At 26.1% G+C, this 21,102-nt stretch overlaps 1 protein-coding gene across 1 annotated transcript; it reads right to left on the minus strand.

Annotated features, from left to right (window-relative positions):
- Window positions 1-1,444: 1,444 nt before the first annotated feature.
- Window positions 1,445-19,873, minus strand: LOC145832797 (general transcription factor IIH subunit 4-like). The gene is made up of 12 exons (XM_082940100.1): window positions 19,731-19,873; window positions 12,462-12,566; window positions 11,968-12,102; window positions 11,374-11,544; window positions 9,429-9,504; window positions 8,002-8,109; window positions 7,390-7,473; window positions 6,058-6,190; window positions 4,565-4,616; window positions 2,530-2,656; window positions 2,047-2,187; window positions 1,445-1,829 (listed from the first exon to the last, which is right to left on the minus strand). The coding sequence occupies exons 1-12, from the start codon at window positions 19,859-19,861 to the stop codon at window positions 1,710-1,712; spliced, it is 1,383 nt and encodes a 460-aa protein (XP_082796226.1). The 5' UTR covers window positions 19,862-19,873; the 3' UTR covers window positions 1,445-1,709.
- Window positions 19,874-21,102: the final 1,229 nt, after the last annotated feature.

Genomic DNA, 21,102 nt, shown 5'->3' on the forward strand with positions numbered 1-21,102 from the left:
TCTTAGTATTTAAAACTAAATTGAACCTTTTAGTACTAAGATAATAGTAAATTTACAAACTTTGTTAATAAAAAAAACTTACTTTACTTTATTTAACTGACATATGTTATTTTTATTAAACAAGTCGACACAGTTCCATGGAGTTCTTTTAAAAAAATAATGCAAGAAAAAATAAAAAGATAAAATGGGAAAATATATGTATTTACAAATGATAATCCATAATTACTATAGTTTGATAATTAGTTTTTAAATTTCAGGTAAGTTAGCCAAAATGATGAAGATATCGTTCTTCTATTCAAAAACCAGTTTGAAAAAAAAACAGAGCTTTGTACAGGGTTGCCAAATGTATTTTATAAGGTTTTCAAATATTCCTTCAGGTTATTAAAAGTAGACACTTTTGGGTCTATTTTTTGTTTAAAGTTAAGTTTAAGGTAATATACTGTGTTAAATAGTACAAAAACATAGAAAAGATACTGTAAAGCTACTTAAAATATATTTTTTAATAAAAAAAAATTGGTAATGACAAATTTTTTTACCTTTACGATAGATTTTTCTGTCAAATCAAAATTTTACTATATAACATGTTAGAAATTCCAGGTTTTTTTCAAAACTTCTCAAATTCCAGGATTCCGTTTTTATAAGAAAAACTTGACAAAAAAAACTCTGATTTAATGTATATTTATAAGCTAAAACATAACTTTATTTTTTCAAGACAAAAACAAATAGTGTTTCGTTTTAGTTGAAATTATTCAATTAGATTTGTTAGCAACTAGAAAATCAATCATAAAAAACATAAAATTAATTAATTAAACCTAAATTTAAAATAGTTAATAAACTAAAACTTAAATAATGAATTACAAAGCAAAGTACATATATTTTTCAAATTTTATTAAATTTGTAAGTCCAGTTACAAACAAGTATTCGTAAATATATCAAAATGTACTAACAAAAATAATTAAGCAATGGAATATGTAAACAATTTTAACTTTTAGTTTGAACTAAGTTTTAATTGTTTCCTTTATTTTCTATGAAATTAAAAAGTAGACTTTGAAATCATAAAATTAATTAATTAAACCTAAATTTAAAATAGTTAATAAACTAAAACTTAAATAATGAATTACAAAGCAAAGTACATATATTTTTCAAATTTTATTAAATTTGTAAGTCCAGTTACAAACAAATATTCGTAAATATATCAAAATGTACTAACAAAAATAATTAAGCAATGGAATATGTAAACAATTTTAACTTTTAGTTTGAACTAAGTTTTAATTGTTTCCTTTATTTTCTATGAAATTAAAAAGTAGACTTTGAAATCACATACAAAGAAATAAAGCAAAACTTTTTAAAACTTACTTAGTATTTTTATATTTTGTTAAAATTGTACAACATTTCAATAAAACTTAAAACAATTTTTTTTTTCTTTTAGTAGAGTTATAACATAATACGTTATAACTTAAAAGCATAGTAGAAACAGAAATGTTTTTATCAAAAACAATCATCCTGAACAAACTTATCAACTGACACAGCTACTGAAAAACAACGTTTATCAACTTCAACAAAAAACTTTGTATTTTAATTTCCTAACAAAACTTTTCACCAAATCAAAATCAGTAAACTTCAAGTTTTTGCGCCAAATCCGAGAGTTCAAAAAACGCGCGCAATTGTACGAGATAATTTAACGCATGACTGCACCCTCATGACACGCATCACTGCATCTGCTTCCTCACTTGCCTGTAGAACCTTCTGACTGTGTCGTGACCCTCAGGGCTGACAGCCATGCACCTTCTGTTGGGGTCTTTGTGCTCCCAAATCAGTACTCCCTGTTCCTGTGGTGATAAGATAGATTATTAAAACTATTAAAGATATTAAAAATCCTCATCACAACAAATATTAAAAAAAAAAAAACGTACAGTTACTTATGATGTACATGTTAAGTATTTTTTAATTGATTTGAACAAATTATTAATTAATTTATTCATTTTATTAATGGTATAAATCATAACAAATACGGCGAAAAAAATTGATGCTATAAAATCAACATACCCTAGCGAAATCCCTGACTTTTTCGAATATTCCTTGTGAGTGAAATTCTGAATAAACATTTGCTTGCCTATACATCAATCTGTCGCGTTCCATCGCCCACAAACGAATCTGGTCCTCTACTGTGCCAGCTATTAAGGATTCCTGGAAAATATATCATAACAAAGTTAAACAATTAAACATCAAAATTATTTTATAACTATTGTGTTGAAAACTTGGATACTTTTTATTACTTTATCACAATAAAAGCCATTAAAACTTTCATTTAAATTGAAGAAAACTAGGTTTAACAAATAATTTTAAACTAACTTTTAAAGTTTTAGATGTATAAAAGAAAACATTACAGAGCAAACCATAATATTTAAAACAAACTAAACGTATTGAATGTAATAGACACATATTCTAAATCAAAAAGTTTTAAAAACACATTACAACATAGTAAAAATGTAGTTAAAACACTAATAATCAACAATAGATATCACAAACCTTCTTTAACATTTCAGGGTGAGCATTCGCCCTCATATAATGCAGTATTTGATCGGCAGTTATTCCGTACGTGACAGCAGACTGGACACTCTGTCTACTGATCTGCATAACACACATGTTTGGTAATCTGTCAAAAATTGGTGTGAATTAATTGTTGCTTTTTTGCTACTGTATAAAGATTGACTGTGAAAGTTTGAAGAAGATTGCTTGAAAATGTAAGAGGAGATAGATTTTAAATGAAATAGTTTTTTTCGCTGTTTTAGTTTTCCCTTCTAATGGCAAGCGTATTATGCGGCCCGACTTTGACCGACCTTAGCTTAAAAACTAATTTGAATTCTTTGAAACGGTAAAAAGCAGTTTCAAGCTTAGTAAAACTCTATAAATTAAGATTAACCTGTAAAAACATGGCTCACCGTTTTATGGCCTTAATAAATACTATACTTAGACACTAAATACATTATAGTATTTAATAAATGCTATACTCAGACAATTTGTCTGTAGCTTGTAGAATTTTTAGTGGTTTGTATGCAACAATGTAAAGGTGTTTAATGATTTTTAAAATGTTTCTTGAAGTTTGAACTTATGCACACTGCGTAGTTTTATGCATATAAGACATACACATCTTTGGTAGTCCGTTTGTTAAATAATTTCAGATTTCAGAAAAAACACAAAAAAGCTAAAATATCTTAAACTATATACTGGATTAATGAAAAGGATTAAAATTTACTTTATTTTTCAATAAACAAATTTATAAATATATAGTAACATGTATTTAGCACAAAAACTTACACCTTTGGCAGTCTGTACTTAAAAGTTTCAATTTCAGTTTTAATTAGTGATGTACCGGACCCGGATCCGGACTTTATTTTCAAATTAGAATCCGGCCGGAACCGGATCCGGACTTTTTTTTCAAATTAAAATCCGGCCGGAACCGGACCCGGACTTTTTTTTCAAATTAAAATCCGGCCGGATCCGGATATCAGACAAAAATGGCAATATCCGGCCGGACCCGGATAGTGAGTCCAATACATCACTAGTATAAACTAGCCTGAGTCAGAATGAGGTTTTTGAAAACTGAAAAAAAAAAACTTTAATCTAATAATAATTAGAACAGCTAGCCACAAGGTTTACAAATTTAGATGTTATTTACAATTAAAAATCTGAAATCAAGTTCTTGAACAAAATACACTAGAAAACTACAAACTATTGAAAACTGGATCAGCTCAAACTCATTCAAAATCTAAAAGAAAATTAGCCTGAGTTTTTATAAAAAACTAAACTATCCTGAGGCAGTCCAAGATTTCTAAAATTCCCAAAAATTTTCTGACTAGCAGGGTTGCCACTGTTTAAGTCAATAAAACTAGCTAGAGTGAATATAAACAAGCCTGAGTCAGAATGAGGTTTTTAAAAACTGAAAAAGTTACTTTAATCTAATAATCAGTAGAACAGCTAGCAAGGGTTGACAATTTGGTAGTAAAGTTGTTTACTGATTGTGGTACACTTAACCTATTAGTACTACCCATCATAGTTAAATCCGACCTTATTTAATTAATATCTAACAAATTCTAAATTCTAACTGAGACTTCTTTCTATAATCAGACACGACAGTTTTGAGTGATGAATCTTTTATATAAAACACAACAAGAAATACTAGCATATACAAAACTATTAATTACTTTGGTAACACTTTAATTTTTAATTTGTAATTAGTGTTGTTTTTGATTTTTGTATGTTTAGTTAATAGTAATTAGTAATTCCAAATCTATTGAATATGAATAAAGACAATGTTAGCAAATATGAAGTATTATATAAAATATAATATACATTTTCCATTTCTAATCAAAATTTTATTATTTTATATGTAAGAATTGTTTGAACTTCAAGGCTTTTTAGTGTTTTTGGTTCAAAGTCCAGCTTTTTCTAGGTTTTTTGCCCATGTTGTCAAATTCTAGAATTCTAGGTTTTTCCATGATTCCAGGTTTTATGGGAGCTCTGCAAATATTAGCATTCTATTGTTTATTAAATTGATACTAACCTGTATAGACACTGGCTGAACAAGTTCATAATACAGTAGTGCAGTTGGGAATCTGAAAAATATATTAAAGTTTAAATTATGAATTTACTTAATATTTAAAGAAATTTAATTCAAAACCGGTTGATCAAATAAGCAAAATTAAACTTTTACCAAAACTGGATTAGAGTAAAAGTAGAAAAAATTGTTAGAAGGTTCATAAGAATATAGCTTTATAAATTTATTCTTTTAAAGAATACGAAACTAATTAATCTACACAAATATCATTTAGTAAAACTATTAAAACCATTTAAACTTAAGAATTATATTGGTACAAACAAAAAATATAGCACAAAATAACAATAACTTTTTAATATTTTATGCGTGTCACAACATGTTTAAGTATTTACACATTTATCAAATGTTGAATAAATTATTTTTTCAGGTACATTACTAAACCTTTCAAACAGTATAAATAATTCTCCACAAACTGAATTAATACTTTACTCATGTAAAACAACTTTATTTTTGTTAAGAGTTTTTTTTTTCAGTGTGTAAAAAACTCGTGACATCTTGTTCAGCGTCTTGGCAGAATGCACAATGAAATAAGCTTTCAATGCTTAATTGTTAGTTTTCAAGCGTACTTTTAGTAAAATAGTTCAAACTATATACAGTTTTTAAATAAGTAACTTTTTTTAATTGTGCTTGTTATGTATAACTATATCAAAAAAACTAAACTTTGCTTTCAATGTTTCAAATGCTTAATTTGATGAATTTTGACTCTAATCTCTTCTAGTGGTATAACATAAAAAAATTATAATAATTAATAAAAATCGAATTGGAAATGTATAAATACTTTAGATCAGGGTTTTACAAGCTCGGCCAAGTGGTCCTCAAGGGGGCCATGAGCAGCAAAGGGGTTAAAGGGGGGGGACACAAGATCATAATTTGTAACTTTTACTAGGTATTCTGGAGTTGATGATGAAGAGCAAAGAAAAATGGTCTTAGGCAGATATACATAGAAAAATTTTATCTTTTTCAATTTCATTTTATTAGTTTGATTTAGCGTTGATCAAACTAACGTAACTTACATCATGTTTTTGGATGGAAAATCCATAAAGTGATAACAATCAAATCTTAAGAAAATAATTATTTTATTAATAGAATAATTTCCTGTAATGGGAGCAGTAATAATTAACTAACAGTTTCAAAAAGCAAACAAGTTTAAGCTTAAAAACTGTATGTAATTAATGAGCCATGTCAAAAACAAAAGCATACGTGCTAGTTCTAATTAGCATTAAAATACATATAATAAACTTTTTGAAATCAAGTGTTATTCTCATAATATATAATTTTTTTTGTAATTGAAAAGTAACAAACCAGTATTTTTATTATTAGTATGTAATTCAATATAAGACTTTGTATAAAAAAGTTTGATAACCTCAATATACTGTAAATTAAACAATGAGATTTTGTAAGTACATAGCTTTTTGAATGGTAAATGAACAAACACAAACCAGTATAGGCGTACATTCTGTAGTTGGTCTCCACAATGAGAAATCCGTTCTTCGGTATTGAAGTTGTGACCTGGCTTGCTCCGTTCGCCAAGTTTGATGACAAATGTGTTGGGTAGAACCTTTTGCTGGAACTCTACAAACATATACTAGCATTTAAGATAAAAAACATACCAAAAAAACTTAATACTTTACATTACATATTGGCTAAATTGATGATAAGTGTGTTGGAGAACCTTTTGCTGGAACTCTATGTAAAAATTTACATGTTTTAATAAAACAAACATAAAACAAAATTCAGTGTTATATCATATAAGTATTAAGTTGGATGAAAAACGTTTTGGACAAAATCTTTTTGACAAAGACTTTAATACTTTTAATTAAATTTTATTTTATACTTTTTATTATTTAAACTTATAGTTACTTAGAAGGAAGATAAGCTGGTAAAAAGCTTGCTTAGACATTTTGAATCATAAATACTAGTTATGAATGCTAAAGAAATATTATGTTTTTTAAATCATTTATCATAAATAAAAAAAAACTCGAGTAAATCTGTTTTTAAGTTATTCATATGAAAAATGGGGTCGGATAAAAACTTTTTAATGAACATTATAATATATTACAAACTTATTATTGTTTGTTTATAAATTTACATTGTATGTAATAAATGATGACAATGTATAAAGTATACATTTATATTCTACTCAATTTATTTTGTTAATCTTACTGTATACTTCCAAATCCATATTAGTTTTTTTTTTTATGTTCATAGATTAGTCAGATTTTTGTGGAACTTTAAAAAGTAAACATTTTGATTATAACAACATAAAGAAACGTTATGTATAAAAAACTTTTTATTAAAAAAATCATAAAATTCTAACAGATTGACTTTTTGGTTAGGCATTCTTTGTACATATTTATTCATTTCTCTTGCTTTCAGTCTTAACGCTCTAATAACTCTAATATAACGCTTATATGTATGACTAAAACCAAATGATTCAAAGAACTAAATAGAGTAACTAACAAATTATAATAATTATATGTGGGTTGGGTTTGATGCGTTTACAGAAGTTTAAACTAAAACAACCAAATTAAAAACTTTTGTTGAAAACATTTGACTATAAAGAGCTCTAAACATTGTGATTGGTGAATAATTCCTTTAAAAGAAACAAACGTTTATGTTGTTGATGATTATATATTTAAGATGAAGACATTTTTTTAACAGTTATAAGATTTACACGCGTAGTGGAAATAAAAAAAAATAAATCAATTAAAATAGTACTCAAAATTTTTTGAAGATAAACTTTTTTAAATTGCATCAACAAATATTCCTACTTTTCTTTTGTAAATAAGTCCTAATTCTCTGAACAATTTGATGCACTCGTTGACTGAGTTTTCCCTGTCAATTGCTGGTAAGTCCTGTGTTAAAAAAAAACTTAATGATTTAAGAATTAAATGTAAAGTTTATAAAATTGCAAACAAAAATATCAAAAGCATAATAACAAAAAAGTATATGAACTAAAATGAGTACTAAATTAATAACTAAAGTGCTTTGATAAAATACTGTGTTTGAAAACAATGTGTAAAATGTTTTTAAATAAAAAGCTTAAATGTAAAGAAAAACAACAACATTATTTTAGTGCATAAAAACAATGTTAAATATAAATAGGTAATAGAAAAATTTTATGAAAATTACAAATGTATAAAGCAATATTAAAAGATTACAACTAAGTTTACAAACAAAACTGTTTTAAAGTCATATATTGTGGTATTAACTCTTAAATAAAACTTATAAAAAGTAATAAACGATTTCAGTAAACACTGCAACTTTGCACTACCTAGTAATACACAGTTTACCTTAATAGAAATAAAAAAAAATTCAAAAGAAAAAAATATATACTTTATAAAATAATGTTTTTTTAAGTTATACTAACAACTTAAACTAACGTTTCCAGGCGATGTGAAGCTTATTTCGAATATGAATCTCAATATTGGCACAATATTCTGATTTTTCTCTCGCACATACTTGAGGTATTGCAGGACAAAAAACCAGATCTGGTGTAATATTAATTCTACTTTTATTTAGCTTTAAAATATACATTTTAAAGCAAAATAATGAGGTTGAAATGGTATTAAAATGTCTTGTAATTAAAAGTAAATTAATATTATTTAAGCCAGGGTTCGTGCGCGATTTTTTTTTCATTTAGCCTGACTGGGACCAATTTAGCCTGACATTTATTCAAAGTAAGGAAAATCCCCTTAAGAAGTCAGTTTAGATATTGTGGGTTTTAATTGTACTATTGTAGTCTACGACTTCAATTCAAATATCTAAATACTCAAATATCAATCTCAAAAATATTTAGAGCTTTAAAAATCTGCAAAAAGCAACTCATAGCTTATTTACAACTCAATAAAATAAGACTAAATTGTGAAAAGGGTGATTGACCCCCCTATGCCCTTAACATAAAAAATTCAGTGATAAGTTTTAAAATAAGTGTTATATCTATTACCAGTGTAAAAATTTAATATATTTTACTAAACACAATTGTTCAATTTAATTAAGCACTAAGTAAAAACATTATAACCAGAAGATTTATAATAAAACAACGTGCATTGTGTTTTTTTTTAAATATAAAATGAAACGCTTACACGAGTATTAAAATTCAAACAAACAGCTAAGTTGTTGAACTAAACTGTAATGTTTAACTATATTTTTTTTATGAATTTTCATAATTATGACGTATATAATCTACTCAAAACAAAATAATCAAGATTTTTAAATTTTTTAGAGATTCAACAAAAAATTTTTAAAATTTATTTTTACAAATACTGACTGGTTATGTCTTTAATAACTAAATCATTATTTAGAAATAAATTCACATCTCAATTTGATCTTAAAAAGATTTCTCAATTTTTTTTATCAAAAACTTTGAAGCATTAGAACTGAGAAAAACTGAGATTCTCAAATTTTTAAATAAAAAATTTAATAAAAAAATAAGCTAAATAAAAAAATTTAGCTTGACGTTTTTCAACTTTTTTCAAAAAAAACTGATTTAGCCTGACGCGCACGAACCCTGTTGAAGTTATTCTGACAACAAAGTGATTGAAATGTTACAAGAATAAACAAGCCTGCGGTTGTCTTTCCAGCAATTAATCAATGAAATAAGTGCGTGACTCAGTATAAAACATTTACGAAGTTTCATTCTTAGATTATCAAAAAACAACAAAAACCATAAAACAAATGTAAGTAAAGAAGTATTAGTTGTCTTTTAGACTTAAATGTAAAACTGATGTAAAAAAAGCTATCAGTTTATGTTTTATATAAGAACTAAACAATTGTAAAAAATAACATAATAAATTCCATTAATACAAACCTGTGACGGTCTATCAAGCAGTAAAAACTGAAATCCTTTTGTGCTGATGTTTAACTGCCCATCATGTTCGTCTAAACTGTAAAAATAAAGTACATGTGTAACTATAAGTAATAATAGATAAAGTTTGGCAAATTAAAACAACTTGACTTAATTGTTTTAAAATAAAAATCAATGCAGTTTATAAACTCAGTTAGCATGAGGTGCTTAACTTAAAAATTAATTAAAAAAATACAAAGAAGGTACTAAGTTTTAAAACTTATACTATGCTTTATATAAGAGCTTATACTGACAAGTAAAAAGTATTTAACTTATAAGCGGAAAAATTAAAATCATACTTCACATTTTACTATATAAAAACCTTGCTTTTAATGTCGGCGAAGAAAACTAAAATAAAACAAAACCAACTAGTTAATTCTTGTATTTGAATATATGTAAGCGCAAAACAAATTTGTACATTAAATAACAGAAATCTTTCGCGAATCTACTCATTTTGAATTCTAAAAAAAAAAACATTTGATTGAATTTTTTTTAAACATAGTACAAGTTAAAATGCTGTATGTATTAAATTAATTTTCCATTTAAAATTTTTACTGCTAGCTCACATTTCTACATTTTTAGACTTTAAAAAACTACTTAAAAACTAAAGTAAGTAGTTTAAAAAACAAAGGAGGAGATTTTATGTGTCTTAAACCCCTTTTACATTTTTAAATCAAGCAAGGTACAGTGTTCAAATCCGAACAATATTTATGACATTAAAATTTTTGACTCAATGAACCTCCCAATGTTTCTCTAATAAAAATGCAAGGAAAGTTTAATCTTGCGTGGGCAAGGAAAAGTATAGAAAAAAACACTCTGATACACATAAACAGTTATTAACGTAAACTATTCTTAAAATTTATCATTGTTTTCAAAGGGAGATAGAGATCACAGCACCAAATTACGAACGTATACAAAACTTAAATGAAAATTAGTAAAGTAACACGTCATAAATATTGATAGGGCCGTCAAATTGTTTCTAATCTAGTGGGTTTACAGATAAACTTTGAATAACATACAAAATAGATATAAGTATTTCAAATTAAAAAACGTCTTGACCTCACATTGCAAACAACAAGCAAACATAAAAAACAAATTCATGTGCAATTTAGAACTATAAAAAGAATTATTTGTTAATATAAGAAAACAGCCGATATAATAGTTATGTTTGCTACCCTCGTTTATTTACGTTCTCTCGTTTAATTACGCAAAGCGAACACAATGTGCGTAGATTTGTGCTGCAAAATACAGTATAATTGTTTACTAGTAAATTGTGACAAACAACAGAAAAATGGATAAAAATAAATGACCATCAATACAAACAAGTTAGAATAAAAATTGAGATGCTAATTTTTATATAAACTAAAAAAACTAATCAAATATTAAATTGTATGGTGCACAACAACAGAAAATTAAATAAAAATGACAAAAACTATTCACCGAAATAAGTTTAAATGCAAAATTATCATGCCAACTTTTACAATTCATTTACTTTTAAGGAATTTAAACGTGAAACAAAATAAACTTCCTGCAAATATAATAATTTTGAAAATAGTTTATTAAGGTTATTAACATTTTAAAATCAATAAAAACTTAAATTACATGACAGAATAAAACAACAAAAAGTTGTCAAAAGAAGTATAATTTGTTAAATTACAGGTTTAAAACAAAAAAGACAAATAATAAAAGTTGTATGTGTCAACTAAAACACCCAAACGAAATAAAATATAACAAATCATTTTAATTTGATTAAAACTATAACATATCTCAGAAGTTTTAAGTGATTTTACATATGATATTATAATACATTTCAGCTGTAAAAAAAAAGCAAGTCCGTTGGGAGATAAAAACGCCACTTTCAAACCATAAAGCAAATACTGAAAACATAAGTAAATAAACTCAAACAAACTTCATGAGTTCTGCGAAAACGATGATGTCCGACAGCGTCCCCGAAAGTTCCTGGAAGTCGCCGACCAGGTACTGCAGCAGGAGTTCCCACATTTTCAAACCGTATTCTTCCAAGTACTGTGGCGTCTTCTTGTGCTGGTCCGGCTCCATTTCTACCGTGTCGTCTCTTAATCTGTTATTTTTTTTAAGTTTATTTCTTTTTTTTGGGTCGTTATTTTTTATAAACAATTTGTTTTTTAAATTATAAGAAATATTGAAAATGGCTTAAAAAACACTATACTATTTAGAAGTAATTTTTAAATTAGCATAAAATAAACTGGATTTAATTATGTAAAATAGTTTTTTACAAACTTACACACTTATAAAAACTTTTAAGACTCAGTTTTTGAGAATAAATTGTTAAATAAATCTAAATTCTGTAGATTTTTTTTACAAACCCAACAAGGATTGCCTTCTTAACATTCTATTAAATAAAAAATTGTCAGATAATATTTAGGCAAATAAACAAACTTAAATACAACTCATTAAAATTATTAGTTACATGGTATAAAATATCTGTTAGCAACAATAAATAAATGTTTAAATAACAACTCACCCAACAGTGATTGCCTTCTTGATGTTTGCACTGAAATTTGATGACATTGTGTACGATGAAAAATCATGGCCTGGCTCGACCTCTTCCCTCCATATTTGCAGTTGAAGCATGGAACGTAAAGCGTGTTCGTGTTTGCTGAGAATGTAAATGTAATTTAAAAATTATACAATATATTGGATTATTCACTGCATATCTACTTCAAGCTAATTTCTGTAATTGTAGCATAGAACTTAGTGCTTCCCCCGTGCTTGTATAACTTAACTATTTAAATAATTAGCTAAATATTACAGTTAAAAAAAAAAACAAATCAACAAGTTTAAATTAAAATAAAAGTTTTCTAAGCTAAGAATGTAATCTCATTGTAAATTTTTATGAAAGTTATTATTAACTAACTAAAAACTGTATTTCAAAAGTTTTCATATATCTTAAAATTATGACTAATTAACATTATTATCAGAGAAACAATATGACTTAGTTCAAAAATCATAACTAACTCCTTAGATTCGACTTTAACCCACGAAGACACGCTGTTCTTGGTGATTGCCGTTTCAATGAATGCAGTTCTGAGCACATACAACCTTGCTAGCTCTGGAAGCTCTCTGTAAAAACAAATAATAAAATATAGTCAGGTTTTATCATTAAAATTATTTAAGTATATTTAAAACTTGGTTATTTAATTTTTAGAATAATTTTATGTTAGTTCACTCTAAGACGTTTATGACGTATTGTAATGTTCATTTTTTTTAACTAGTTTCTTGGATTAAATTATTGAATAATTAAAATTAAACTTTACTAAGTTTAGTACAAAAAATAGTAAACTAATATAAAACAAACACTAGTATAATTAGCTTTTACTTATGAAGACTTTAATGTCATTAAGGGGAGTATCAAGTATCGAACAGGGTTTGCGCGCAAAAATTTTTTAATTTAGCCTGACTGAGACCAATTTAGCCTGACATTTTTTCAAAGTAAGGAAAATCCCTTTTAGCAGTCATTTCAGGTATTGGGGGGTCTTATTTAGTATTATTGTAGTCTCTGACTTTAACCAGCTTTATCTCAAAAATATTTTGAGCTTTAAAATCTGAAAAAAGCAACTCATAGCTTAGTTACAACTCAATAAAATAAGACTAAATTGTGAAAAAGGTGATTTACCTTCCTATGCTTTTAACATAACAAATTCAGTAATAATTTTTAATATAAGTGTTAAATCTAATCTATTACTGTTGTAAAAATTTAATATATATTACTAAACACAATTGTTCAATTTAATTAAGCACTAAGTAAAAACATTATAACCAGAAGATTTATAATAAAACAACGTGCATTGTTGTGTTTCATTAAAATTTAAAATGAAACGTTTACACAAGTAAGTTGTTGAACTACGCTGTAATGTTTAAACTGCAGTTTTTAATGAATTTTTATATTTATGACGTATAAATTCTACTAAAAAGAAAATAATAAAGATTCCTAGAATTTTTGAAATTCAACAAAAGGTTTAAAGCATTTATTTTTACAAATACTGACTGATTTTGTCTGTAATAACTAAATCTTCATATAGAAATAAATTCACATCTCAATCTGACTGGAAAATATTTTTATACATAAAACAAGTCTTTTTCAACAACACATATATATTTCAACAATTTTCTTCAGTGTGATTACAATTGTAACAAGGTAAAACAAATTTTAAACTCATATAGCCTTTTTAATTATATGAGAAATTATCAATCAATTAGCAAAAAAAACCCTAAACTATAACAAAACAAAAAAATTAAAAACAACAAGGAAAACGTAATTAACTGTAACAATTTAAAACAAAACAAAATTAGTCTAATTTAAACAAAGATAATGAGTAATCAAATTGCCAGAAGTATTTCAGAATGAACTTAAGGTTATAAAAGAATTACTAATAAAGAACGGATATTCTAATCCGTTGATTGATAAGGTATTCAAAACTGAACTGAAAAGACTAAAGTACACAAAACCTTATGGACCAGAGAAATGTCCTGTTCTATTAATTTTGCCCTATGTGGGTGAAAAATCAAAACAAGTTGAAAGAGATATCAAGAATATGACAGAAAAAGTTTACCATGCATCTAAACCAAGAGTAATTTTTACTTCTGCTGCTATCCTAAATCCTAGAGGTAAAGATCTAATATCCTACAAACACAAAAGTTGCGTGGTATACACGTATAAATGCTGTTGCGCAAACAGCTATATAGGACAAACTTCTAGGCATTTAGAAACAAGAATAAAAGAGCACGTACCTAAGTGCGTGAAAGACCATATCAAAAATCAACCGAAGAAAATGAGTAATGCAACCTTAAACGCAACAAAAAGATCATCAATTTCAGAGCACTTAGTAAAAAATCCTAAATGTGGTAATAATTACAGTGAGACAAAGTTCAAAGTTTTAAGAAGTTGCACGAACATTTTTGATTTAATTAAAATAGAAGCTATTTATATTCACTTAAACAAGCCAGAATTATGCAAACAAAGAGAATTTGATTACTCATTATCTTTGTTTAAATTAGACTAATTTTGTTTTGTTTTAAATTGTTACAGTTAATTACGTTTTCCTTGTTGTGTTTATTTTTTTTGTTTTGTTATAGTTTAGGGTTTTTTTGCTAATTGATTGATAATTTCTCATATAATTAAAAAGGCTATATAAGTTTAAAATTTGTTTTACCTTGTTACAATTGTAATCACACTGAAGAAAATTGTTGAAATATATATGTGTTGTTGAAAAAGACTTGTTTTATGTATAAAAATTAAAATTAGCAGACATATGTTTAAAATTTTAAAAAGTAGTTATTGTCTGACAACTGTTAAGCTGGGTAATAAGCTTATATCAACAGAATGTAAAGTGAAAAGAAATGAACTGTTAAATAATTTTCTAAAGGAATGTTTGAATAAATTGGTTTGTCCTAAGTGGATTATTACTAGAATCTACAAAAGTAGATTGAAATACAACTACAAAGTTGAAAAGATTTTTCTAAAGTTGGAAATCAGAAAGATTGAAGAGAGGTTAATTAACTTAAAAGACTCTGCAGTTAGTATTAAAAATAGTTTAAAAATAAAGTTAAAGAAGAACATTTTAATGAATTTATTAGTTATTCTGAAAATATTACTAAAAAGCAGCAAGAGAAGTATTTAGCAAAAAACAAAAAGAACCTAAACAGACTGGTAGAACTTAAATTTGGAAACTTCACCAAGCAAAGTGTCAAAAACTTATCTTCTCAAAAATTTGACGAAAAAGACTTGACTGCGTTAAGCTATGGAATGAATTTTTCACTCCCCGCAAAAAAGGTTGATCAAGTTGCTACTTATTTAGGATTTGAGAAATATTTAAATCAACTTTTAAAACTCCAGCCAAGTTCAAAACAGGATGAAGTTGCTTTGAAAGCAAACTTAGTCTCAGTTGCACACAACTTTTGCAAACTTAAGCCAGAACATAGTTCTGTAATTAATTCAAAAGAAATCATAAGTAGCCTGACTAAGATTAAAATTAATGAACATATTGTCATTACCAAACCTGACAAAGGTTCAGGAATCGTAATTCTCAATAAAGATGACTATAATTCTAAAATGTTGAACATAATTAATGATGAGAAGAAGTTTTTGAAAATAGGTCCTGTAGGAGATAACTTAACTATAGTTAAGTTGGAAAAGAAAATTATTCAAATATTAAAAGATTTGGTGGATAAAAATGAACTTTCTCAAAAACATTATAATTTAATTAGACCGGTAGGTTCCATAAGACCTCGTTTATATGGTTTACCAAAACTACACAAAGTGGATATACCTCTGAGGCCTATACTTTCTATGATAAGATCTCCACAACATGAATTGGCAAGATACTTAAATAGTCTTTTGGATCCAGTGTTAAAGTATTTTTCTAGATATATTGTAAAAGACTCTTTCAAGTTTGTAGATGACTTAAAACTCCAGGGAGCTAAAGACACGTTTCTTTGCTCTTTTGATGTAAAAAGTCTTTTTACAAGTGTACCTTTAAATGAAGTGATAGATATTTGTGCAGAAATGTTATATAACCTTGAAAATCCGACTCTGAAAAGAAGTAATTTTGTTCGACTAATGAGACTCGCAACAGAAGAAGTTGAATTCAGTTTTAATAATATATTATACCGTCAAATTGATGGTATTGCCATGGGTTCCCCATTAGGACCTACATTGGCAAACATACTTATGGGCTATCTTGAATACAAAGTTTTACCAGAATTCGATTCAAATTGTAAGTACATGAGATACGTGGATGATTGTTTTATTATCAGTGATAGTGTAAAAGTTAGTAATTTATTGTTTGAGAGGTTAAACTCTTTGCATAGTGCTATTAAATTTACAAAAGAAAATGAAGAAAATGATCAAATATCATTTTTAGATGTTTTAATCTAAAGAAAGGATAATAAATTCATAACGTCTATTTTCAGAAAACCATTTACTGGTCAATACCTTAACTTTCAATCATATTGCAGTAAAAGAAGAAAAATTGGTTTGATTAAAACCCTATTTCATAGAGCAAATAAAATATGTTCGCCAGAAGTATTTCAGAATGAACTTAAGGTTATAAAAGAATTACTAATAAAGAACGGATATTCTAATCCGTTGATTGATAAGGTATTCAAAACTGAACTGAAAAGACTAAAGTACACAAAACCTTATGGACCAGAGAAATGTCCTGTTCTATTAATTTTGCCCTATGTGGGTGAAAAATCAAAACAAGTTGAAAGAGATATCAAGAATATGACAGAAAAAGTTTACCATGCATCTAAACCAAGAGTAATTTTTACTTCTGCTGCTATCCTAAATCCTAGAGGTAAAGATCTAATATCCTACAAACACAAAAGTTGCTTGGTATACACGTATAAATGCTGTTGCGCAAACAGCTATATAGGACAAACTTCTAGGCATTTAGAAACAAGAATAAAAGAGCACGTACCTAAGTGCGTGAAAGACCATATCAAAAATCAACCGAAGAAAATGAGTAATGCAACCTTAAACGCAACAAAAAGATCATCAATTTCAGAGCACTTAGTAAAAAATCCTAAATGTGGTAATAATTACAGTGAGACAAAGTTCAAAGTTTTAAGAAGTTGCACGAACATTTTTGATTTAATTAAAATAGAAGCTATTTATATTCACTTAAACAAGCCAGAATTATGCAAACAAAGAGAATTTGATTACTCATTATCTTTGTTTAAATTAGACTAATTTTGTTTTGTTTTAAATTGTTACAGTTAATTACGTTTTCCTTGTTGTTTTTAATTTTTTTGTTTTGTTATAGTTTAGGGTTTTTTTGCTAATTGATTGATAATTTCTCATATAATTAAAAAGGCTATATAAGTTTAAAATTTGTTTTACCTTGTTACAATTGTAATCAAACTGATGAAAATTGTTGAAATATATATGTGTTGTTGAAAAAGACTTGTTTTATGTATAAAAATTAAAATTAGCAGACATATGTTTAAAATTTTGGAAAATATTTCTCAATTTCTATTAATCAAGAATTTTCAAGCATTTGAACGTAGAAAAACTGAGATTCTCAAATTTTTAAATAGAAAAACTGATTTAGCCTGGCGTTTTTAACTTTTTTTTTAAAAACTGATTTAGCCTGACTTAGCCTGACGCGCACAAACCCTGACTATAGAGGAAATATGACCATTACAAAATATATAAACAGGTGGTAGTTGGACTAGATTTTTAGTAACTAATGTCTGCAGTCTAATACAGACAAAGCACTTGCTTATTACTAAGTATTCTAGTAAATTTATTTTATTCAAAATTAGTCATTAGTGGATTTTATAATACTTTAAATTAATTTAATCTTTTGACAAAAAATATATTGATAAACACCCTTTTCTGCAGTAAAGTGCATTTAATTCATTACAAAATATTACTAGTATTTCTACTGGTATTCAAAAATAGTCACCAGTGGATTTTATCATAGTTTAAATCAGGGTTTCCCAAAGTGGGCGAAATTACCTTGGGGGTCATGTGCAGCAAAGGGGCCACAGGGGGCCATGAGGCCATAATTTGAAGTTTACACAAGATATTCTGCAGTTGATGATGAAGAGTAAAAAAAAGGCCTTGTTTCTAAGAATTAAATTTCTGAGTAATTTTGTTGGAGGGGGCCATAGCTTTTTAAATTTCTTTAAAGGGATTGCTTTGAAAAAATGTTTGTGAAACTCTGTTTTAAAATAATTTAATATTGTAACACATTATACAGGGTTGCCACTTGTTTTTTCAAGATTTTTTCCAGGTTTTTCAAATTTCTTCCAGGTTTTTAAAAGTACAATTTTTTGGGTTTATTTTTAGTTTAAAGTTAAATTTAAGGTAAGAAACAGTGATAAATAGTATAAAAAGATTGAAAAGAAACTGTAAAGCTACTTAAAGTATGTTTTTTAATAAAAAAATTTTTGGTGATGACAAAATTTTTTTATCTATATGATAAATTTTTTGATTCAAACCAAAATTTAACTACTGATTATGTAAAAATTCTTAAAAATTCCAGGTTTTTTGTTCAAAGTTCCAGGTTTTTTTTCAAAATTTCTTAAGTTCCAAGTTTTTCCAGGTTATTTTTGCCTAAATTATCAAATTCCAGGTTTTTACAGGATTCCAGGTAAAGTGGCAACCTTGATTATATTAGTAGTTTAAAAATAACAAACTTTTACAAATTTTGATGAGAATTATTTTAAAGCTAAGATCACAAAGATACTGTAGGGCTACAGTTCAACTGTTCTACACAAAGACTTTTCTATATTTTTTATTGATAAAATAACAGCAAAATAACAGAACTTCTTTTGATAATTAAGAAAATGTATCTTAAAACTTATATTCATAAAAATAAAATTACAATTGAGACATATGTGCATCACTTAAAATCATCACTTATTTTTATTACTGTAAAACACAGTGGCTAAATATTTAAAACAAAAAAATATTTTAATAAAAACAGGAAAAAATTATAAAACAAAAAAAAAAAAGAATTTGAAATAAGATGTAACCAGCAATAAAAAAAATGATAAAAATCAACAAAAACATCAGCGAAAGTCTGCAGAGCAGAATCCTGAACTTTAGTTTGCAGTGAGACAAACTCAAGTTTAACAAAGGGTTGATCATGCCTATTTGATCATCAGACCACAAGCGCCAGTCTCAGTCAACCAAAGCTTGTGGTGTGATGATCAAATTAGCATGATCAATCCATTCATATATAACTGACCATAATGAAAATCAAAAATGTTTTTTATCTTTGATTTTTATAGTAATGACACAAACTAAAGAAGCTCATAGCAAATATTAATATAAGTCTAAAACAGTTTTTAAACGATTATTTTTTGTTAGTTTTGCTAAAATAAACCTCATTATAATAACTAAGTATGTTTTATTTTAAACCAAACAGCATTTACAACATAGTTTAAAAATTTAAAAAACTTTATCAATTATGGAATATTTAATAAAATTTTCTTTGTAGAACAAATTAAATTTTCCAAAATGATTTAAATAAATGAAAAAACTATTTTTTACTAAAAGACAAGTTTATTAACTTTAATTAATAAAATAAAGAGCATCTTATAACCAACATGAAATCTTAGCAAAGAAAACAAAATTAAAAAATCAAAAAGTAATTTATGCTCAAAAATAAATGTTTCAACTTAATAATAAACTTGATAGTTATATAAACTTGAACTTAACAGTTATAACATTTTAAAACATACTTTAAACAAAAATTGAAATCATATACCTACCTGAAAACAGCCATACATGTAGCCGGATGGAGGTACAGTTGATTCAATGTATCTCTGGGCAAACTGCACAAATACTGCAGTAAATTCTTATGTTCCAGTTTCACACTTGACATCGAACTAAGCTCGGCCATTATGAATGTTTATTTAGCTGCAATAAAATGTTCAAAAAAATATTTTATTTTGAAGTAGTGTAATATCACTTTGAAAGATTTCCTTAAAAAGTATAAAATTTAATAATGGTGTTAAAGTCATTATTTAATGATCGTAATTATTTTTAAACCTTGTTATTACAAAAAAATTGAGTTTCTATAGTTTTGAAAACCATCTGAGTATCTTTTTATTTACTATAACAATAGATACATTTTTTTATAAACTTTATGGAATATATCTATTCACGTATGATCTATTATACTTTTATGTAATTATCTGTAAATTAATATGTTTAAACACTTAAAATACTTTAAAATTCAAGAGCAATGTTTCAATTTGCAAGGATATAATCAATACAAAATTTATTAGTTTACTTAAAGAAAATAACATATCAAATACAAATCAGTAAAACTATACTATTTGTAAAATTTGACAGGATATAAATAAAGTTGAATGATACAACATCAAAAACTTTATTTATTATAATAATATTAAGTCAACTAATTAGATTTATTCATAATTTTACTTTACAGAACATAGAATAGCGTATAAATGTTGAATTTTAATTTTCAAAAGTAAAAATCAGTGCTTAGCTATTGAAAAGAACAGCATAACACTGTTATTAATATATTTCTTTTAATATAAATAAGAAAAACAAATAAGTTTTCAAACTATTAGCCATAAGAAATTTTAAATTGACATTCAATTTATCTGGGTAATCATAATTAGCTAATAAATTTACACAGTTGCTTAAGCTACAAAATAAAGTCCAGATTTAATTTTATTGTGGATTTTAATTTATTCTTGTGTGTGCAAGATTTTAGGAATCAATATTTCTATTTGAAATTACAATATCAAAAACATACTTTTTAAATAAAGGATATCACATTATTTGAGATAACTACATTGATGAGATATTTCAAAATAAATTACAATAAATTAATTTACTAAGTCTTTCTAGACACTGCAAAACGTAGACAAAAAATAGACAAGCAATTAAATACATAAAGGTGCTAAATGATATATCAATGACATATATATATATATATATATATATATGATATATGTGCCAATGTAAACTAAAAACTTACATTGGCTTTTATGTAAAAGTTTAAAAACAAACTATAGTTCAGTTTTTATGTTTGTTATAATTTTTTTTTTAAGGTGTTGCATGTATTTTGTATGTACAGTACTTAAACTTGAATATTGTCAATATTAAAGT

The sequence above is a fragment of the Thalia democratica genome, chromosome 1, assembly GCF_965202585.1.
Source record: "Thalia democratica chromosome 1, ktThaDemo2.hap1.1, whole genome shotgun sequence".
NCBI classification, from domain to species: Eukaryota; Metazoa; Chordata; class Thaliacea; order Salpida; family Salpidae; genus Thalia; species Thalia democratica.

Excerpts from the sequence above, each read along its gene's own strand:
- LOC145832797 (XM_082940100.1), bottom strand. The coding sequence starts at position 19,861 with ATGGCCGAGCTTAGTTCGATGTCAAGTGTGAAACTGGAACATAAGAAT. Across the intron at positions 11,545-11,967 it reads AAGAAGGCAATCACTGTTGG|ATTAAGAGACGACACGGTAG; the intron begins GTGAGTTGTTAT and ends AAAAAATAACAG. Across the intron at positions 4,617-6,057 it reads CAGAATGTACGCCTATACTG|ATTCCCAACTGCACTACTGT; the intron begins GTTTGTGTTTGT and ends TATATTTTTCAG.